General features: G+C 43.6%; 1 protein-coding gene across 5 annotated transcripts in view; it reads right to left on the reverse strand.

Annotated features, from left to right (window-relative positions):
• Positions 1 to 21,847, reverse strand: part of CDH13 (cadherin 13) — a 1,446,671-nt gene that overhangs the window by 643,981 nt on the left and 780,843 nt on the right. For all 5 annotated transcript variants that reach the window (XM_064580856.1, XM_064580854.1, XM_064580855.1 and 2 more), the window contains one exon: positions 15,100 to 15,308. In XM_064580856.1, coding sequence (XP_064436926.1) covers positions 15,100 to 15,308 — 209 coding nt within the window. The remainder of the gene's footprint in view (positions 1 to 15,099; positions 15,309 to 21,847) is intronic.

A 21,847-nucleotide genomic window follows, 5' to 3' on the forward strand; every position in this document is an offset into this window, starting at 1 on the left:
TGAGCCACCCAGGTGCCCCAAGACCATATTATTTAAGCGAACATAGAGGATAAGCAGCTTACTTTGGTTGGAGGTTCACAGGTTTGATGGGGAACAGTGATGGGTGAGAATAACAAAGCCAGTTTGGGGTCAATTTGAATGCTGCTCAGTAGGTATGAGAAGTCCCTGATAGCCTTTGAAAGGGGCATGATATGTTCCCAGCTCTTGGTGGGGAAAACAGATCAGCAGTAACAGGCATGTGGGTTGGGTCACAAGGGAAGAGAGAAAGTCAGACTTAATAGAGATGCCATTCATAATGCCCTGTCAAAGGCCAGATAAAAGGATATGATGCCTAAACCAGTTGTGGCTATCACCGTGCAGAAGAGTATAGGGGTAAAAACCACCTGGAAGGGGCACCTGAGTGGCTCAGTCGGTTAAGTGTCTGCCTTCAGCTCAGGTCATGATCCCAGGGTCCTGGGATCGAGCCCCGTTTTGTGCTCCCTGCTCAGTGGAGAGTCTGCTTCTCCCTCTGCCCCTCCCCCTGCTCGTGTGCTCTCCCTCCCTCTCTCTTTCAAATAAATAAATAAAATCTTAAAAAAAAAAAAAAAAACACCTGGAAAAGAGAAAGAATGAGAAGTGCCACTGCCCTCTCAAGGTGATGGGACATCAAAGACAAACTTAAGGCTGTGAGCTTGGGTGCCTGGGAAGACAGGGATGGCATTGCAAGAAGTAGAGCATCCAGGAAGGTGAGGTTTAGAGGTTTATAACAGCAAGTGTTTGCACACACACACATACACACACATCTTGAGAGGCAAGTAAAATATACAGGTGGAGATGCCTTGTAGCAGGTGGGTATGAAGAACTCAAGGTCAGAAACGGAGCCATAAATTTGTAGACATCCTAAAGAGGGGATATTTAAAGCCACTAAGTTGCATGAGGTTGTTGAGAGTGATAGAAAACAGCAGAGGACAATTGAAATAGAAAACTAATGGATACCTCTCATGGCAGGAAGAGAAAGAAGAGGAGATAGAGGAGGAAAATATAAGGGGGTTGCCATACATAGAAGCAGTGGGAGAACAAGGATAGTATAGTGTCTTTGAAGGCAAAGGAGAGAGCATTTCAAAATCATCAAATGCTGTGGTGGGAATGTAAAATGGCCCGGCTGCTGTGGAAAACAGTTTGGTGGTTCCTCAAAAAGTTAAACAAAGAACTACCATATGGCCCAGCAACCACTCCTAGGTATAAATATAAAAGGATGGAAAACCAGTACTTCAACAAACACTGCGCATGAATGTTCAGAGCAGCAATATTCACAACAGCCAAAAGGTAGAAACGGCCCAAATGGCCATCAGCGGATGAATGGATAAACAACTTATGAACAAAGTAATATTACTCAGCCATAAAGAAAACCAGTGAAGCCCTGACAAAGCTACAATGTGGATGAAGCTTGAAGATACTATGCTAAGTGGAAGAAGCCAGTCATCAATTGTATGATTCCATTTATGTGAAATAGCCAGAACAGGCAAATTCTCAGAAACAAAATGCAGATTAGCAGTCGCAGGGACTGCAGGAGGGTGGTAGGTGTGAGGATCAAGTACTTAATGAGTAAGAGTTTTTTTGAGGAATGATTAAGTATTTTGGAGGTAGATGGAGGTGCTGGTTGCACAACACCATGAATTATTATATGTCATTAATATGTTCACTTAAAATGGTTAATTTTGTGTTAAATGAATTTCACTTCAATAAAATAAAACTTTTAAAAAATAAAAAATAAGGTGCCAAATGCTTCAGAGAATTCAAGTGGCTTAGGACTAAGAAGAAGTTTCAGGAAATCTGCTGCTCAGTTTCTCCAACCTTCCAGAGAGAACAATTTCCCCAAAATGTTGAGGGTAGGAGCCCCATTCTGGAGCACAGAGGTGTGAACTTGCGATGAAGTAGAGAAGTTGAGTGAAGACTATGCTTTGAAGAAGACTGGTGAAGGGCGGGGCAGTGATAAGAGGTGCAATGGCTTGGGGGAAATTTGTCCAGTCTGGGGAGATTTGAGAATGTTTGAAGATGGGGAGGATTCAGAGAGGAGGAAACAATGGATAGGATAGCAGAGAAAAGGCAGCATGTGATGAAAATAGAAGCACAAAGGAGCGACTTCAAGAGCACAAGTGAAGGGATGTGTCAAAAAGAGGGAAAGTCTGTCTCCCTCTGTGAGGGAAGGCAGTAGGTAGAGATGGAAGAAGGATAGGGAAAGCTCAGGTTGGAGGGTAGAAACCTGATATAGAGAGAAAGGCAAGGCCAGCTGCAGGAAATTGTAGGCAGTGGGGTAGGGCTTATTGCTTAAGACAAATCAGAAAATCTTGGAGTTGTGCTCAAGGTGATGAGCAATAAATTAAAGGTGAATAATTGCAGAGTAGCAATAAAGGTAGGAATCTGCAGAGAGGGAGTTGCTTTGGCTCCATAAGAGTGAATGCCTCATCAACCAAGTCCTTTCCACCTCACGCCTATCCTGTCTTCCAGAAATCTGTTTGCCTATTAGTGGGGCTTCACATCTGTACCTATTGATATTGCCTTACTAATTTCAGCCCATCCTTACAGATACTTGAGTTGTTTTTGAATCTTGCATCTATCATCCAGTTGGGATCCCAGAGCTGTGAGATTTACAAACTAAAACACATGTCTTCATTTATTTCCATCACAGGGGATGAACTCAATCAGCTAGGGCCATTGACTGCATGCACAGAAACCATTCTCTTGGCTGACTGGATTATTTTTTAGAACTTTTGGTTGCAGCTCTTCAACCAATCTGAATTTACTTTACTAATATTTGGTAATAATATTCAGTTCATATTTCTATAACTTGACAAAAAAGGCGTAAGATGTTTTGTTAAATGCTTTTTTTTGTTTTTTTTGTTTTTTTTTGTTTTTTTTTTTAAAGATTTTATTTATTTATTTGAGAGAGAGAATGAGAGAGAAAGAGCACATGAGAGGGGGGAGGGTCAGAGGGAGAAGCAGACTCCCTGCCGAGCAGGGAGCCCGATGTGGGACTCGATCCAGGGACTCCAGGATCATGACCTGAGCCGAAGGCAGTCACTCAACCAACTGAGCCACCCAGGCGCCCATTAAATGCTTTTTTGAATAGTCTGAGCACAAAGCATGGCCCCAAAATATTCTAGTTGTAAGACTATGGGCAAGTCAAGGTCTTTTCCAAGTCTTACTTTATTCATCTGTAAAATGAAGATAATAGTATCTATTTCATAGAGTTTCTGTAAAGATTAAATGACTTAAGAAATGCACTGAGAGTGGTGCCTGGCACCAAGTTAGAGCTATGTAAACACTGGCTATGATCAGCATTATTAACATCAATATCCATTCCATTTCTGGCATTTTTTACTCATTCAATAAGAGTGTATTCAGTGCCAGGTATTATGGTAAGTGCTAGATTCATAGCATTGGGCAAGTCAGTTAGAGCTTCTATCCTTATGGAGAATACAATTTTATTTTACCTTATAAACCAACACCAAAATAGTAAGACTTATACAGAATTTGAAAAAAAAATGGGGGGTAATAATAATAATTAAATACTATTATTACTAATAATTACTATTATTATTATTTTCATTGATTTTTCTTTGATTCAGTTTCTGGATCTTCTTTCGTAACTTTCTTTTTTGCTTCTTTAGAGAAAATGTTACCCAAAGGTCTGAATGAAAGAGGAAATCATAAGAAAACAAGGCAAAAAGAATGATGGTCATGCTCTTAGGGCTTAGGCTTTGCTAACAAGCTCCAAATTGAATAAGAAACTTGGAATAAAAAAGCAGTCGACCCTCAATTATGTGTGTTAACTGGGATTTGTGAGAATGGACAGTGAAAGGAAGAAAACAATGCATCCTGATTTGCTGTCTTAAATCTCCTAGCACCAGCTTGAACAAAAAAAATAGTGGCAGTCAGACATCTGGTGAGAGCGCTGGGCAGGGGGCAGTCTTCAGAAAAAGCCTGGTTAGGTTATTCACACCATTCCATGGGTCTCTTGGAGAACTACCACTGTTTATAGCTTTGTAACTTCAAAGGAAAGGAGTTGTAAAAAGTTGCTGTCAACAGAAGCCCAATTTTCCTGACATATTGGGGGGTTGGTTGACAATGCACACCTTTTGTCAAAAGGATTTGCTGCAAAAAGATGGAAAATTGGAGGGACTATCTGATTTCCATAAAGAGCTGGGAGGCAGGAGAAACTGTGTAGACATCAGGGGAAGGAAGAACCCCCTCTTGGATCTCAGGGCCAGTTCCCTCTTACTGGTGGAGGAGACAATGAACAGAAGGGAAGATCCCACGTTGCCCCTTCTGAATTATAAGAAGGCTAGAGGGAAATCACTGGGGTCAATGGGGTCAGAGCAGTAAGCTCAGTCCAAATGAAGGCTGCCTCTCATTCATGGAGGGTATTTTAGAATTTGCTTGAATGATGGTCTCAAATTTTTTAAGCCCTTTTGGCCTTGGGCAGCCCTGGAATGTTTGTCTTACTCCATTCTGTAGGGAAGCTCTTTCTCTCTTTCTTTGTTTAAAGGCTCCCCAACTGGCCATATTCACCAGTCTGGAGACTGAGACTTGCCAAGAGCGTTAAGATGCCATCTTTGTCAGTACGTGAATTTTCTCTCCTATGTGTGAGCCCACAGATATGTCAAAGTCTGAGACTGTATATGGGGTATTACTTAAAGTACTTTTTTTTTTGAGAATTTATCTTTTTTTTTTTTTTTTTTGCATGATAGAGAAAGAAGAGCAGGTGTTAACAAAAATCTATTTTTTTTTTTAAATAAAAAAGTCATCATTCTTGGATGGCCACACACACATAATGTTTGCTTTATGATTGTTGCTATCTCTTGCCTTATTAAGACAGACAGAAGCAGGTCAGCAAATGAAAATATCCGGCCCTGCCTGGACTCCAGGAGGATATTGGTACTCTTGTTGTTGTGGTGGTAGCACCCCCAGGGGGGAGAGAACTGGGGGTTCTATTTCTGTTTACAGGATCCAGGATAAAGACAAACTCTGATGAGATTAGATTGTGGGCACAGGTGGAAAATACTTCCTATTTGTGTGACCCCTTGACACACTTTGATATTTTTTCCAAATGCTCAGGCTTCTTAAAAGTTTGGGTGAAGACCCTATCCTCTGACTGACCCAAGTGCTGGGGAAAAAGGACGGAATGAATAGTGTGTCATCTTCTCCCTGTTTCTTTGCTACCTAAATTTTGAGTATTGAGACCAAAGAACTAAATGGAGACTATCAATGTCTGTATCAAAAGCTGTGTGGAGTTTTTGTTTGTTTTGATCAGAAATGAGAACAAGACTCTCACAGAGTGGCCTAAAGGCATTTACATTTGGAAATCTTTAAATCTATTAGGTTCTGTTTCCAAAGGTTCTATTCACAAGGAAAGTTTTTAAAAAGCATCATAACAATATGTGGCTTGTCCACCTACCTAAGATTTCCTCAGGATTCTCACTTGGTTTTGCATTTTTACTTTTATTATTTATTTATTTATTTATTTATTTATTTATTTATTTATTTATTTATTTTAAATATTTTATTTATTTGAGAGAGAGAGAGAGAGCATGAGTGGGGGGCTGCAGAGAGAGAGGGAGAAGCAGACTCCCCACTGAGCAAGGAGCCCGACATGGGGCACCATGACCCCGGGATCATGACCTAAGCCAAAGGCAGAAACTTAACCGACTGAGCCACCCAGGCATCCCTCACTTTTGCACTTGTAAAAAATATTTCTATTCACTTTTAGTTTTCCTCTGCCATTTCATCTCTGATGAGAGCAGCCACGCTGACAATGCCATGGTGACCAAGGATCTCCACATGCCAGGTAAGAGGAGGGTTTGAAAAGAGGATCACCCCAATATTTACACTTAAGAATACACTCATACTTGATTTATGGTAGTAAGAAAAGATAGGGGGTTAGAAGCATATTAGAGAGCCCAGAGAAATGTGCATTCCAGCATAGTATCTTATTCCATCCAAGATACCAGGTGAAAATCTGTCTCTGATGATGCTCTATTGCTCTTACTTGCAAAGGCCCCAGCAGCTATTGGAAAGCAAGCTGTGGTTAGAACACTGGACCCAGGGCGCCTGGGTGGCTCAGTTGGTTAAGCGACTGCCTTCGGCTCAGGTCATGATCCTGGAGTCCCTGGATCGAGTCCCGCATCGGGCTCCCTGCTCTGCAGAGAGTCTGCTTCTCCCTCTGACCCTCTCCCCCTCATGCTCTCTCTCAAATAAATAAATAAAATCTTAAAAAAAAAAAAAAAAAAAGAACACTGGACGCAGGGATTCACTGCAGATTGGAATACTGAGGGTGCTGCTTGACCAGCTCTTGGACCTCAGACCTACCCTCCGGCTTCTTAGAGTCTCAGTTTCCTGACTCATAAAACACCAATAACACCATCTGCTTCAAGCCACTGTTGTGAGGATCACATCTATAGGATGCGTATGAAAACAACGTCTTAAATCATAATTAAAAAAATACAAATGTGGGGCACTGGATGGCTCTGTCGTTAAGCATCTGCTTTTGGCTCAGGTCATGATCCCAGGGTCCTGGGATCGAGCCCCGCATCAGGCTCCCTGTTCCACAGGGAGTTCTGCTTCTCCCTCTCCCTCCCTGCTTGTGTTCCCTCTCTCGCTGTGTCTCTCTCTGTCAAATAAATGAATAAAATCTTTAATATATATATACATACATATATATGTGTGTGTGTATATATATATACATACATATATATGTGTGTGTGTGTGTGTGTGTATATATATATATATATATACACACACACACACACATAAATGTAAGGCATTTTCCCCAGACTCTAGGACCATGAAGGTGAATGAGATAAATTCTCAAATAACAGGAACTTGCAGCCAAGGAGACATTAAACATTTGGGAAACCTTGTGCTGTTTCCATAAGCTTCTTTCTCCAGAGATTCTATTCATGAGGAAAGTTTTTAAAAAGTGTCATGACAATACAGGACTTGTCTACCTACCTAAAATTTCTTCAGGAGTTTGCTCAGCTCTAACCACTTTTTAATTTTTCTATGTCATTTCATCGTCTTTACAGGAGAATAGAAAAGCACCAGTTCTGCTGTAAATGTCAGTATTACCAAAATAGACGTGACTACAGAAAATCAGAAAGCCCAGGCCCAGCTCCCAGTTCTGGCGCTTGCTGCAAATGCTGACGTTAGCTAAAGCAGTCAACCTGTCTGCACCCGGGCTCCTTCCACACCTGCAGGGAAGGAACCAGATCACCAACGGCCCAGGTTGGTTATGAGGATCAGGGAAACAGATGTATGAGTGAGAGCATCTAAGGCCATGCCCTAAATATGGTAGGCACTCAGCAGAGGACTCTTTCCCTCCCCCTTTCAAAATACATGAAGCCCTGTCCCACTGGAAGACATTTGCCGCCTGTGGCTATTAAACACTTAAAATCTAGCTAATCTACGTTAAGATGTGCTGTAACTAGAACACGTACACCGAATTCCAAAGACTGAGTATAAATAGGAAAATATAAAAATTTCATAAATAACGTAAAAATTGGTTATTTGTTGACATGATAATATCTTAAAGAAATTATATATTATATATTGGGTTATATATATATATTATATTTATATATATGTGGGTTAAACTTGTGCGTGTGAGCACATGCACACACACAGTCTATGTTTATGAAATTTAACCCTGTACGGACATATTGGGCGTGTGTATATATGTGTTACTATAAGGAAACTTAAAATTACGTGTGTGGCTCACATGATTTTTCTGTTGGACCACACGGCCGCACAACATGAAATCCTGAGTTTTCACAAGCCAATAGGAGGCTGTTTTTAGTAATGTAGACTTTTTGTGGGATCAGTTATTTTTCCCCAAGCATTTCAATTAAAATTAATCTTCAGTATACAGTTTTCTTGTTCTGATCCACAGAGCAATCTGTTATATGCTTAAATTAATGAATCAAAGGATGTCTTTTTATCTGTATTTGAATAGTATCCCGGAGCTAAGAATCATAAACAGAACAATTTAGGCATGTGTCAAAATGTAACAGCCTAATACCTTACTCTAGGCCCAATTCTTGTATCTGTACCATAATTTTCACACTATATATTTTCCCTAACTTGGGTGACAGTTAAATGGACACTCCCCTAATAGTAACTGGGGAGGTTTTTGCCACGCAGAGTGATCTTTCGCAGCGTTCTGAAGTTATCACACGTGTTAAATCGGAGCCCATCCGCAGCTTTAATTCCTCATTTCTTTACGGCCACTATAAGTGCCCAGAGTGGTTCTCCACTGCAATGGTTTTAATACATATTTCTTGAGAGCGAGATCGATACCACTGACCAGGTTGACAGACTCCAAGCCACTCCCAGTCTATGTGATAAGATCTTAGAACAAGGCAGTTACCATAAGCTGGTGGCTCACATTCTCAGGGATGCTTTGAACAAACGAAGTCAAGTTCCCTGTGTGCGGCATAACAGGGGCCTGGGAGGTTGGATGGTATAATGGCCCAAGCAAACAGGATTCAAACGGTTGGCTCAGAGGTGATAAAAATCGGAGTTCATCTCAGTAACACATGTGCAAAAATATTTTTGTCTAGAACGTGTGAGATCGGGAAAGATGGTGAAGGAATATACGAGGTGACAGCAACTCACTGTATACTTCAGTTGTCACCAGTCTGTGACTGAGACCCTCTGTTAGCACTGGGATAGGCAGGATAGTAAAAAAAAATTTTTTGTATACCCCATGCTGGCATCTAGACAAGGCTGGGAATACAGATAGCCACTGCTTCACAGATGAGAAAACCGTACCTCAAAAGAGTTAGGGTACTTTTCAGTACCACCCGAATGGCAAGTATTAAATGTGTGATTAGATCCCAACTTGGGGTGATTCCAGGTCCCCGTGCATATCATGCACAGCTCAGCTAAATGTCACAGAACACGCACATGTGCAGGGTCAGTAGCTACCCAGCTGCTGCTTTGGGGCCCCCAGACCCACAATCCCTCAAGGTACTCAACACATGGAACCCGAGACTCCAGACAGGGGGTTCACCAGGGCCAAGATACAGATTTAGCAGCCATATTAACATCGGCAGCTGAGCAGTCAATGGCATGTTTTAGAAACAAAAACAACTGTTTCCTCCCAAGTTGTTCCTTCTTCTGATTGCTCCTTTTATTTTATCTTTCTGGAACTATTTGCATCCTCGTTCTTGAAATTGGATTAGGAGCCAAATTTATGTCATTTAAATGAAGAGTTTACAGTGATGGTGATCCACCAAGATAAGCAAGCCTTACATTTATCTTTTTCAGTGTCTGTCATAACTTTCTCTATTCATTCTATTTGGAGGGGGGGAATGTTTTAAATGGCAAAAAAGGGGGAGGAAATTTTTTTTTGCATTTAATAAAACAACTTCATTCAGAGACCAGTTTCCTTTTACTAAGAACACCACATATTGACTTCTAGTGAACAAGCGTAAATGCTTCATAATTAACTTCTAAATACTGCCGAGTCTCTTGGTGTTTATTAAGCAGACCCATAGAAACTGAGAGTCCTGGAAGATTAGTCAGTGTTTCACACCCAGTGGACACCTGAGGAGTGAAATGGTAATGATTTCAGTTCACGTGGAATTCTCAATACCCTACAGGTGGTAGACCAGATAGAATTTGGTCATGATGGGCAGGGGAGGGAGGGCTGGGTTGTCTCGATTTGCCAGGCTCCTTTGCTGAGCATTTATTATAGTCTGGCTTGGATGATACAGCGATGAGGACTAACTGGCATATTCATGGCACTCACTCTGTGCCGGCCACTGCTCTAAACGCTTTGTATATATTCACTCATTTAATCCTCACGACATCTCTATGAAGTCGATTCTGTTGTGAACCCATTTTACAGGTGAGGGAACTGGAACAGAGGTGGTAAGTGCAGCACTGGGAATCAAGGCATCATGGTCCCTGAGTTCAGGAGTTCAGAACGGAGATGGGAGGTAGCACGAATTCAATCAGGCAGTTAAAATTTAGTGCTGTGATCGGGGAGCCAGGCGGGGTTCTATGAGGAACATGGAGGAAAAAAACACTTAATGACCTGGGGGGAACAGTCAGAGAGGTGTCCCTAAGGAAGGGAAATCTTGGCGGGCCCAGAAGTATCAAAGGAGCTAGCCAGGTCAATTGGTGCTGGCCATGGGGCCGGTGGGGCCATAGCGAGGGGGCCGCCACCAGCTGGGGCTATAGCTTGGCCTGTTCAAGAAACCACAGTGGTTTGGTATTGGAGTGAGGAGCCCAGAGTTCAGTGCAGGGAGTGGTGTGAAGGTGTCATGCATTCTACTCAGGCGTTTATTCAAAAGACAGTCAATGAATACCAACTGCATGTCAGGCACTGTACAGAGTCCTAGGGATACAGCCATGGACACATCGGAAAAGAATGAAGTAAGGAAGGAAGAAAGGAAGGGAGGGAGGAAGGAAATAGGAAGGAAACACTATATTTCTGCCTCCAGGGAGCTTATATAGTCTTATCAGGGAGCCAGACTTTAAACACCTGAAATAAATGCATAACTTACAAACTGAGAAGAAGGGCACGAAGGAGCAGAACCATTGCTACCAAGGGAGACCCTCCTTTGGACAGGGAGCAGGGAAAGCTCTTGGAGGTCAAGCATTTCAGCAGGTCAAGCCACTTAGAGATGAAAGGAACCAGACTGGAGGGAAGGCTGCAGAGACCAGCCAGGCTCAACAGTGAAGGGCCCTTTCAGACACCTATGAAGGCGACAGAATATTATCCTAGGGGCCAGGTGGGCTGATGAGCTAGCAAGGTCCCATTAAGCAAGGAGTAAAGTGATCAGATTTGCATTTAAGACACAGCCCCAGTGTGAGAACTGGATCCAAGCCTGCAGCCTGCAGGCTCCCACACCCCTACCTCCCGTTGCATTGTGCATCTCCTGCTCTGTTCTTGAGGACCCAGCTGTCCAGGTCATGGGTACCTAAATTTTACAGCTGCTTAGAGTGTGAATGCCCACATTTCAAGATGAAGCTGGTGGGCACAGTCTCTTTTAGTTCTCAAACTGGAATTCAAAATAAATTTCTACAAGCTCCCTGATGTTCTTACCTCCCAGCCTGACTTCCTCCAGTGCTGTAATTGATGTCAGTATTCCTTGCTATAATCTACAGTCACAGAAGCTACAACTTCTTAAGTCAGAAAGAAAAAAATAAATAAAAAGGTGGCTTAAAAAAATTTTTTTTAGTGCTAGACGTGAAATTGAGGTTGATGAGTCCCATTTGCACAGCGGGTAAAGACGTCTCTACCTAAGATGCATAAGGAATGAAACGGAGCTTGCCCATGTAAACCGCTGGAGCCCCCTATCCAAAGTAAAAATAAACAAATAAAAGCGAGCACTAGGCTGTCTTCCCATTCACTGTTGTCAGGCAGTGAGGGATAGCAGACTCAGTGCGGACAAGCTACGGTCTGTGCAGACATACTTTCATGAGCGCAGTTCATCATTACCTTCCCCAGGCTAGAAACCCCTCCTGTAAGCATGGTATGCCTTGGCCCTTCCATACCAATCCTACCTCCCCTGTCAAAACATGAGGGACTAAGCTGCTCCTCTGCCCTCTCCAGTCTAAGGTGATCTTACACTGTCCATATAGAGAGGTCCTAGCTTCTGGGCAGCCCACTCAAAATGCGGAGACAGCTTGGGAGTCTATAATTAAGCTATTAACAAATAGACTTCACAGGTTTAGGCTTTCTGGCTTCACTTTCTCCTCCTTCCCTTAATCTCCGCCTTCTGTTTCCTGGCCTCGGTGAGATCACTTAACCCCCAGTAGCTATTCTTTCTCTAGAGGTTCCAATATGATACCATTGTTAGGCTGGGTCACCTGGTGTTCTGGGCTGTGCCCAACAGAATGATTCTGTGATGCAGATTATTCTTACCCCTGTCTCATAGATAAGGATGTTGAGGTTTAGGGAGTTGGGTAGGTTGTCCAAAGTCACAGGTCATAGGTGGTGGAGGAGAAATTTGAACCCACTTAAGTTCAACACCAAAGCCAAAGCCTTATCACTATACTGTTCTTCCCCTAAGTGTTTACCCTAAGATCTAGTCCCATATTTTCTGTCATCTCTATCAAGATGTCCCCATGAGCCACCAACTCAACATCCAAGCCTGACTAAGCAAGCGCCTTTCCCAACCACCCCTTTTCTGACTGGTCCAATCCACCTCCATCCTCCTAGCCTGCACAGCTTGGAGTCACCCAAATGCTAAATCCTAGCTCTTTCCTCCTTCAAACCACACCTGCCATTTGTTGGTTTCTTCCATTGCTACTGTATTGCTCTGACTCGTGCCCTCATCTCTTGACCCATGGGTGAGAAAGAGAGTGAATGTTTGTACGGAGAGGCCAGATCTCAATCTCATTTCTGCCAATTTCAAGCTAGGGGATCTTGGCCAACTTTTCCCATCTGGAGGAAGGGGTGAAGTCAGCAGTCCCACGGGGGAGGGTTGTGAGGGTTAAAAACAACGGACACAAAGCACAGACTGAGATGTACACCCTTGAGAGAGTCCCACTAAATAATATAATTTCTCACTCACCTCTAAGTCCTCAGTTTCCCCCATCTGTAAAGAGAGCACAGTAGCACATGCCTCATAGGTGGTGGGGGAGATTTAATGAGTCAGCATTTGGGGCCCATGAGGGCCGCGAACGTGCTGGCTCTGTTACCAGCCCAGCTTCCACTGCCCGATCTGCTCTCTAAAAGGCACAGGAGAGCAGTCGGCCTTGGTGCCCTGCTTAGGGCTGTTTCAACATACTCGATCGTTTTCCCTCCCCGCCCAGGAGCGGGGCTGACTGAGGGCTCAGGGCTTCCCCTCTCTAGCAGCTGGCCCCTCGGCTGCACATAGGAGGGCCTCAAAATACCGAATGAGTATCTCTTAAGGCCGGTGTTCTCCTTGGAAGAATTCTTTGGCTAGCTATATTGTTTTCCTATCTTTTTTTTTCTTTTTAATTTTTTTGGACTTTTTATTACAGACACATCTGGGCAGCTTCACGAGGCCTATTTTCAAACCTCATGAAATCACTGGAGGCAGGAGGGGAATGCCCCGTTCTGCTGGGGTCCGGCAAAGTGCACGGTGCCACGGCCTCCACCAGGCTTTATAAGAAGCTGCCGATGGCAGCCAGGCTTTGTGGACAATGGGCTCAGACAAAGGCGAGTGAGAAACGGCTCTGAGGGGCCTGGCCTCCAGGAGGGTGTCTCTCTGGGACTCAAGAGGCCAGTTCTTCAAGACTGAGTCTCTTCGTACTGAACCCCAGGTCTCAGAGCCTATCAAGGTGGAGGCTGTCCTGGGAAGTGCCCAGAATTCCCTCTGTTCTGCTTTAAGCTAAGCAGGATGACACTGTCTTTTCTGGATTTCAAGAGGAGCCTTTCATCACGATGAACAATGTCTGTCTAAATACATCCCATCCCACATGCAAACCCCCTTATGTGAGTTTCTGTGCCATTTACTTGTTCCTAAGAAGCACTTTGTGCTGCACATCCCAGCAATTTTGTTACTTTAGATATTTAGCAAGTCATTTATATCGCAAGTTAGTGAGATGCTGTGAAATGGTTAAGTAAGAGAAAAGCTTGCTCCTGTGGTGCCAGTGGGTTGCCACACTGGACATATTCATCAATATCCTGTTTTCTTTGAAAATATCGGTGGCACACTGTGGATTCATCTTTAGCTTGCTATCTACCCTTAACTCACAGATTCACAGATATGAAGGGGAATTGTGGAGTCTGTCCGGTCTAGGGATGACAAATATATTCCATCCCTGGAAACATCTCTGAATGATCAATGGATAGTAGCTCCAGAGCACTGTATTGGGAAAGATACTCAGGTCAAGCTGGGGACAATTAGCCGTATCTGCCATGAGTATGGTGACAGAATGGGGCAATGCACATGCCACTTATTAGCCATCCCAGAATGTTTCACCCCTCCAGTCTGCAGATAAAGGAGTTTGATGATTCTTTCAAGATCACACAGACAGTCTCTGTCTCTGCTCCCCAGCTGTAGAATCGGTGTTCGTACCAACCCCCCACCCTCCACCGCTGAACAAAAATTCGCAGATAAAGCAAGGTTATGGGGAGTGTGGCAGATGGAGAAAGGCAGCAAAAATCAAGGCTTTGAAAAATTGGGTAAGAGCAGACCATCAAGCAGGAGCAAAAGCTAGCCACACCCAGCTGGGAACACACCATTATTATTGTAATTGTTTGGTCTGGGTCTTGCTGTGCGCCTTTCCTTTCTATCAAGAAACCAGAGTCTTTAAAATCTTGATGAAGGAGGGGTAGGTGAGTCCACGGTAGCAAAAAGTCTCTGGATGACACAGTCGGGAAGTCTAAAGGGCAGTTGGTAGCATTCTTAAAGTGTGTAAACATGTACACAAGTACAAGGATCAGCATATGTGTGCATCTTGAAAGGAACGGGCACTAGATCATGCCCGCCCAAGCACCATTTCCCACCCTCAGACAACAGCATGCTGATTTACTTTGAGTAACTACCTATCTTTCACTCTCCGCCCATATGTCTTAGGTGGGGCTGACTCCACCCTGGCTTCAGGATGAGACGCGTGACTCAGACTGAGCCAACTAGAGCATCGCTACCCAATGGACACAGTGACTAGTTCAAGGATGAACATGTGATCTAATGAGAGCCAAGAAGATTTGATTTCAAGCATTTGTTGGCATTATCAGGAAGAGGCGCTTTCTCAGGGGACTTCAGGCTGGGAAAATGAAGTAGAGCTGCTGAGATCTCCACATTGGAAGGCAGAGAAGGATGTGACTGTCTAACAGTGAAGCCAACAGAAGGGAAACAGAACCACAAATGGGTAAGGATCAAAGCTGATGTCATAACTGGGCACTGGTACACTGCCATGCCTGAAGGCAGAGTTACTCTGAAATAGTTGCCTCGTTAGCCGATAAATGCTCACATACCACCTCCTCCCCCGAATAGTTTTCTGAGTTGGGTTGTTGTCCTTTGCAACAACAAAGAAGTCTTGGCCAATAATAAACCAAAGAACTATTTTCCACATAAGACATACAGACCCCAACGTTCCTCTGTGGACCCAGTTTATCCCAAACAGCTGTGTTACCTGCAAGGAGCCCTGGATGTCTTTCCCCCCGACAATCACAAGTTCTGCCATGTCTTCTGCATGGGGAGTCCGGGCGTGGATGAACAGAGTCTTGCCTACCGCAGTTATGTTTTTCAGGGCAACTAAGCTGCCATCATTGTTCACCTTGAAGTATGGGCTTGAGACCTCATAGTGTAGCTTGTTGTTTCCCTTGCAGTCACTGAAGGTCACTGGGGAAAAAAACAAACCAAAACAGAACAGGTGAACAAAAACAGAAAGAGTGTGAGTAGGTTGGGCAGTTTACTGCTGGAGAAATCTCTGACCATTAAATGTGGGTCACTGCTCCCCACCCAAATCTACAAATGCTTCCCCTTATCCCACAGCACCCCCCGTAGCTCTCTAGCTCTGATTGTGCTGGGAAACTTCATTCATTCTAGATCTGTCCTTGATCACCTGCCATGTTCTAGGCAAGTACTAAGCACTGAGGACGCAGAGATGAACAGGATCTTTTAAGGCAGCAGCTCAGGGTTCCAGAGAGTGGTTTGAGAGAGAAGAGAGGCCAAGAAAACCAGTCAGTCTGGTGTTGTACCAATGACGCCTGGCTCAGATTAACACACTGGTGGGATAGATGTGGACAAAATTCCTATAGTTGAATGGCTAAGTCATGTTTGGGAAGGAATAGGAGAAGCAGCTGTTCTTGTGGGCAAGCACAGAATTGCACTGCTGGCCTTCTTTCCTCACCCCACTTGTTTCCTCAGCTCTCTACTGAACAGACTTGTTTGTTTAGTAAACCTTTAACAGAAGCATAATACAGATACAGAAAAAGCAATAAATCAGAATGTACAACTTGATGTATTTTCATAAAGTGGGCATGCCCTTATACTCAGGACCTAGGCCCAGATACAAATACTACCAACCTTCCCCTTCCCCTCCCTCCTGAGCCACAATCCCCAGCTTCCTCCTTAAAGGCTGCACAATGCTGACTTCTAAAACCATAGGTCTGTTCCACATGCGTTTGCACTTCATAAAAATGGGATCATCCAGTGTGTGCTCTTTTGTGTCTGGATTCTTCCACTCGATATTATGTTTGTGAGATTCATCCATGTGTCTGTGAGTCACAACAGTTAATCCTAACCACTCTGTAGTACTCCAGTATGTGGCTCTAATGAATTTCTCTTGATGGGCATCGGGACTATTTCCAGTTCGGGGCTCTCAAAATATTGCTTCCAGGAACTTTCTTGCGTGTCTTTGGTGACAACATCTACCTTGGTCTGAGCACACTGTTAAAGCCATATAAATATTTGACGAACTAAGCTGATCTTTCTGTTCTGGGAGATAATTCTTACGGTGATAATAACCATATTAGCTGATAATGATAATAGCTAACGTGAATTGAACAATTTCCACACGCGAGGCTAAGTGTCAAGCATTTTACATGCATTATCTTATTTAATCTGCACAACGAATGAGGTACTTTTTTGACCCCAGTTTATAGATAAGGTAACTGAGGCTTGGAGAGAGCAAAGGAGGTGCCTCCCACAGTTTGTAAATGTGGAGAGACACATAAATTGTTTCATTATTATCGATTAGCATTCATCCACTGAAGGCACGCTGCTCAAATGACAGGGCCTGCTGGTTGGCTAGGATGCTGGCTGGTTCTGGCCCTTGCCCCTGGGCAGGACCCAAGAAGACAGACCGAACTGGGGAGGACTGGGAGTGAGGAAAGACATACAAAAGTTTGTGGGGTTCTAGTTTCGCCTTTCCCTTCCTTTCCTTCCTTTCTTCCTTCCCACATCCATTACTCCCTTCCACAAATATTAACTAGGAATCTATATTATGCTAGATGCTGGGTTTATAATGTTGAGCAAAGATGGACACAGTCCCTGGGTTGAAGTATAGTCGGAGAGAAAGACAGTAATTCAATGCCCTTATAAGTAACAGAGGACCTACTCCAGGCAGAAAGAGCCACATGTGCAAAGGTCCAGTGGCATTCAGGGGATTGCAAATAAGCCAGTGAGATGGGCACAGAGAGCAAGGGAGAAAGTGGGGAACAGAGAATGAAGATCAGCTGGAAATGTGGGGCGTGGAAGGCCACATCAAGACTTATTCCTTGAAAAAGATTTGGACCCTCCCAACACAACTATAGAACCAACTTGCCTCTACCTGAGTCTCATACAACTACAGCTCCCCAGTGCAAATGATGCCAGCACCCAAGGTCCTCCATGGCTAAGCCGTCCATTGGCCTCGCCTCTGGCCTCTGCCCTCACTCTGTGCCTCATGCATTACTCACCTCTGCGCCAGCCTACACCTACTGTATTCTCCCACCTCTCTGCTCATTTTGCTCCCTCTGTGCAGAAGTCACTTCCCACCTTCCTCACCCTGTTCAATCCTAGCCATTCTACAAGAGTCAGCTCCATAACTTGTCCAAATATCCTCTTTGTGTTCCCCAAGTTTCCTGCACACAGGATCTTTTATATCATGTTATAGCAATATGCCCATTTTATGTATCTGTTTTTCTCATCAGAACCAAGAGCCAAGGGGTGCCTGGGTGGCTCAGTCAGTGAAGCATCTGCTTTCAGCTCAGGTCATGATCCCAGAGTTTTGGGATCGAGTCCCGCATCGGGCTCCCTGCCCAACAGGGAGCCTGCTTCTCCCTCTCCCTGTTCTCTGCCACTCCCCCTGCTTGTACTCTCTCTCTCAAATAAATAAAATCTTTTTTTTATAAAAAGAACCAAGGGGCGCCTGGGTGGCTCAGTAGTTAAGCGTCTGCCTTCGGCTCAGGTCATGGTCCCAGGGTCCTGGGATCGAGCCCCGCATCGGGCTCCCTGCTCCGCGGGAAGCCTGCTTCTCCCTCTCCCACTCCCGCTGCTTGTGTTCCCTCTCTCGCTGTATCTCTCTCTGTCAAATAAATAAAATCTTTAAAAAAAAAAATTAAAAAAAAAAAAAAGAACCAAGATCAGAAATTGAATCTTTCTTCTTCTCATTATTCATCTCTAGATCTCTAGCAATGAATAGAATGCTTTTGCATACAGGAGGCATTCAATAATGATTATACTTAATTCAGTTGCTCTCCAGGGGCAAAATGATACTCTAATAGGGGTGGACTGAGGGCATGGTACTTCTTTAATGCTGGGAGCAGAAGCTGCTGCAAGCAAGGGCAGGAATTGAGAAAGAAGGTCCCTAGGCCATTCTTGTCTTAGATGAGCAGGGGGAGGAGCAGAGGGAGAGAATCCCAAGCAGGCTCCAAGCCCAGTGCAGGGCCCAACTTGGGTCTGGATCTCACAACCCTGAAGTCACGACCTGAACTGAAATCAGGAGTCAGATGCTTAACCAACTGAGCCACTCAGGCGCCGCTGCTGTCATGAAATTTCAATGGCACAGATATGCTGCATGTCTGTGTACTTACGTACCTCTGTGCTTTATACACACACAAAGGCAATGTTTTGCCCCTCCCCCATGCCACCCTCTTGGGGGTATCATAGCCCCACTGAAAATGCATACTCTAAAAGCATCATTTTCCATTTTACGGGAAAACAGACTGAGCCTCTGAGATTGAGCAACTTGCTCGAGTTCATACACCCAGAGAAAGCAGGAACCTGTCCCCAGTCCATCTGTCTACCTCCATAATTTAAGCTCTCAGTACATTCATTTCCTGGGAATTGATGCATAAGAGGGAATAGGGCAGTTGCCCCATCCTGACCCCTGAAGGCCACTCACTAATCCCTCTGGGCTTCTCAGAGGTCCCAAATAAGGGCGTAGTGAGAGACCACATCTATATTCAGGATCTGGCACATCATAGGCACCCAGTATATTCCAGCTTTCTTCCCAGCTTGCTCTGTCAAATAACTAAGGATTGCAAAACTGGGTCTCTCTTTTAGACACCTTTACCAATTCAAGAGCAGATGCTTTAGACTGTGGTTTTTTCAAGGCTATGAGAATCATCTGGAGAGCATTTTAAAACATAGCAATACCTGCTCAACTCCCAACCAAGATTCTGATATAACCAGGCTGGGCTGGGGTCTGGGCACTGGTATCCCTTTAAAGCTCCCCAGATGAATCTAATGCAGCTAAGGGCCAAAAACCAGGACCTCAGACAATGGACTGTTTGTCAAGATGCCAGGTTTCCACATTTCCCAGCCATCCTTGGCACAGAGAGGAGGTTGGGGACCTCGCATGCCAGGAACTACTCTTCCCATGTCCTAAGAAAGGGCAGTTTTAATGGTAGGTTTCTAAGCCGTTTTCCAAACCTGGCACATGTGCAGCAGCCCTGTGACCTTGGGCAGACACCCATCCTCTTTGTACCTCAATGTCTTCATCTGTAAAGTGGGACAAATAGTAGTACCTCCCTCACAGGTACTGTAATTCTTATGGTGAGCATTCAACACGATCATACATACCTACATGCATAAAACACTTAGGATGGTGCTCCATGAATAAGAATTATTACCATCATTACTCCTGTAATTGTAGGCATTAAGGAAACTACTTTTTTCCTTTTCCTACATAGCTTCCTGCTTCCAGCTAGTTTTCCACCTGCCTCCTGAGTCCTTCCATCTCTTTCTAGTCAGGTACCCATGCTCTGGCCTGCTGGGCCAAGTGTGGTTACCATGGAGACGGTTGCTAGAGGCACCTCTCCTGGGGCCAAAGGAGTGAGGCAGATGATTCTGATCCAGACTGGACCATCTTTGAATCTTCCTACTCTTCTTGGCAAAGCCCTACCTGTCTCAAGTGAGAGGTTGTGAAGAAAAGAATGACATCAAAGAAGCGAAATCACAGTGCTCCACCCATAGTAGACTCAACAGAGTTTCATTAAATGTTCTTTAAATGGATTGTTTGTACAGATAACTTCCTACCAATCTAAACTCTTATTTTTCCGAAAAGCATGACACCGCACCGAAGGCTTTACACTCATGATTGCAGTGAATCCTCACATGACCAATTTGAGGTAGATTATTTGTTTCCTCTCTAGAAACTGAGACTTAGGGGCACCTGAGTGGCTCAGAAGGTTAAGCGTCTGCCTTCGGCTCAGGACATGATCCCAGAGTCCTGGGATCCAGCCCTGCATTGGGCTCCCTGCTCAGCAGAGAGCCTGCTTCTCCCTCTCCTTCTCCTGCTCCCCCTGCTTGTGCTCTGTCACTCTCTCTGTCAAATAAATAAATAAATTAATTAATTAAATAAATATCTTAGGAAAAAAAAAGGAAATTGAGACTTAGTGAGGTTGAATGAGGGGAAGGCCACACAGTTCATGATAGTCTGGGCAAATATACTCCCTCCTTCAAACACTCCGCGTCCAGCCTCACATTTTCACCATATTTTCATAGCAGATCCATTATTCACTTAATATTTTTCTTTTATTTGTCTCACATTATTTATTCTCACAAAATTATTTGAAGATAACATTTATAATATATATTGGATGGGTCAGATGTCCTTTTTTTCCCCCCAATAATGTTAAATTAAATCTAACGAGTTAAATAAAAACACATGTTTGTCTTTGCAGACACTAAAGCCCTCAGAGTGATGTGAGTTCCACCCTCCGAAAATGCTGGCCTGGGCTACATTCCTCTCTGCATATCCCTCATTTAGATAAATTCATGCCTGGCTCCACCCTAAGTCAGGCTTATAACCTAAAAGGGATCTGATAGAATTCCATATGATTATTCGATATCATCTAGGAGGCCTTCTGATATTTGAAAGAATATGTCTAACATAAATAATGCAAGTTTGAGAAAGAGGCACACCTTAGAAAAAGCACAAAATTCGACCTTGCCGATGACAGCAGCTTCGGCCGTATCTAAATGGCAGATCTGGAGTATATGAGGAATACTTAGTCAAAAGAGAAACAATTTACCACACTCATATTTGACTTCTTCCTCCCAGGAAAACAGACTCTACTTCCCCACCGATTATAATCTCACCTTAAATTCCCCATTAAAGGGTGCAACTCATAGCATCAGCCCTGCATCATTGTCTCATTTAATAACGTTGTTGAGACACCAAAATATCAGTGATTCTCAAACTTTTTAATAGAGATCAAGTCAGTGCATATTTGGGGGCACAGAGTTCAAAGAACATATTAAGGATGAAATTGAATAGTTTATGTCTACCTATTTTTTTAAATGTTTGTTTCTATAGAGACACCCTCCTAAATATCTTGGAATGGCACCATGAGGATAACTGAAAGGGAAAATTCTAATAAAAAATTAAGCTTGTGGACAAATATTCAAAATCTCTATCTGAGGGAGAAAAGAAACTGTACTATTATGAACCTACAAAGGACTTCCTTACATAGTTTATCCCTGTGGCATTTAAAATAGATTCTAGAAAGAAAAAATATATATACATATAATATACTGTATGTGGGGATTTATTGGAATCAATTGTACAACATCATTTTTTGAGATAATCTTTGAACACCCCAGGAGAAGAAATGGGGAGTGAAAACTCCCCACCTGGGGGAAAAATGCAAATTAGACAAATGGCACCACTCAGCGTTTCAATTATGCTTTCAGCATGTTTCCACTCAAAATGTCCTCTGGGCTTAATGCAAATGTCACAAAAAGACAAACTTTAGCTGGGAGACAAAACCACAATTGAAATGGGAAGTTTGGCACGTGAATTAAGGGGCTTAATCTTCCTGACCTTGATTTTATGCTTTTTTCTTTCTTTCTTTTGAATGTGGTTCTTAAGGATGAAAATCCAAAAGGCATAGATTTCTTACCATCTTGAAATGTGTGAGTGGTCAAATTAAGCCGTATTATGATCCCAG

Source organism: Mirounga angustirostris, unplaced genomic scaffold (assembly GCF_029215605.1).
Source record: "Mirounga angustirostris isolate CCGP_5_RB_7025 unplaced genomic scaffold, mMirAng1.0.hap1 SCAF_16, whole genome shotgun sequence".
NCBI lineage: Eukaryota > Metazoa > Chordata > Mammalia > Carnivora > Phocidae > Mirounga > Mirounga angustirostris.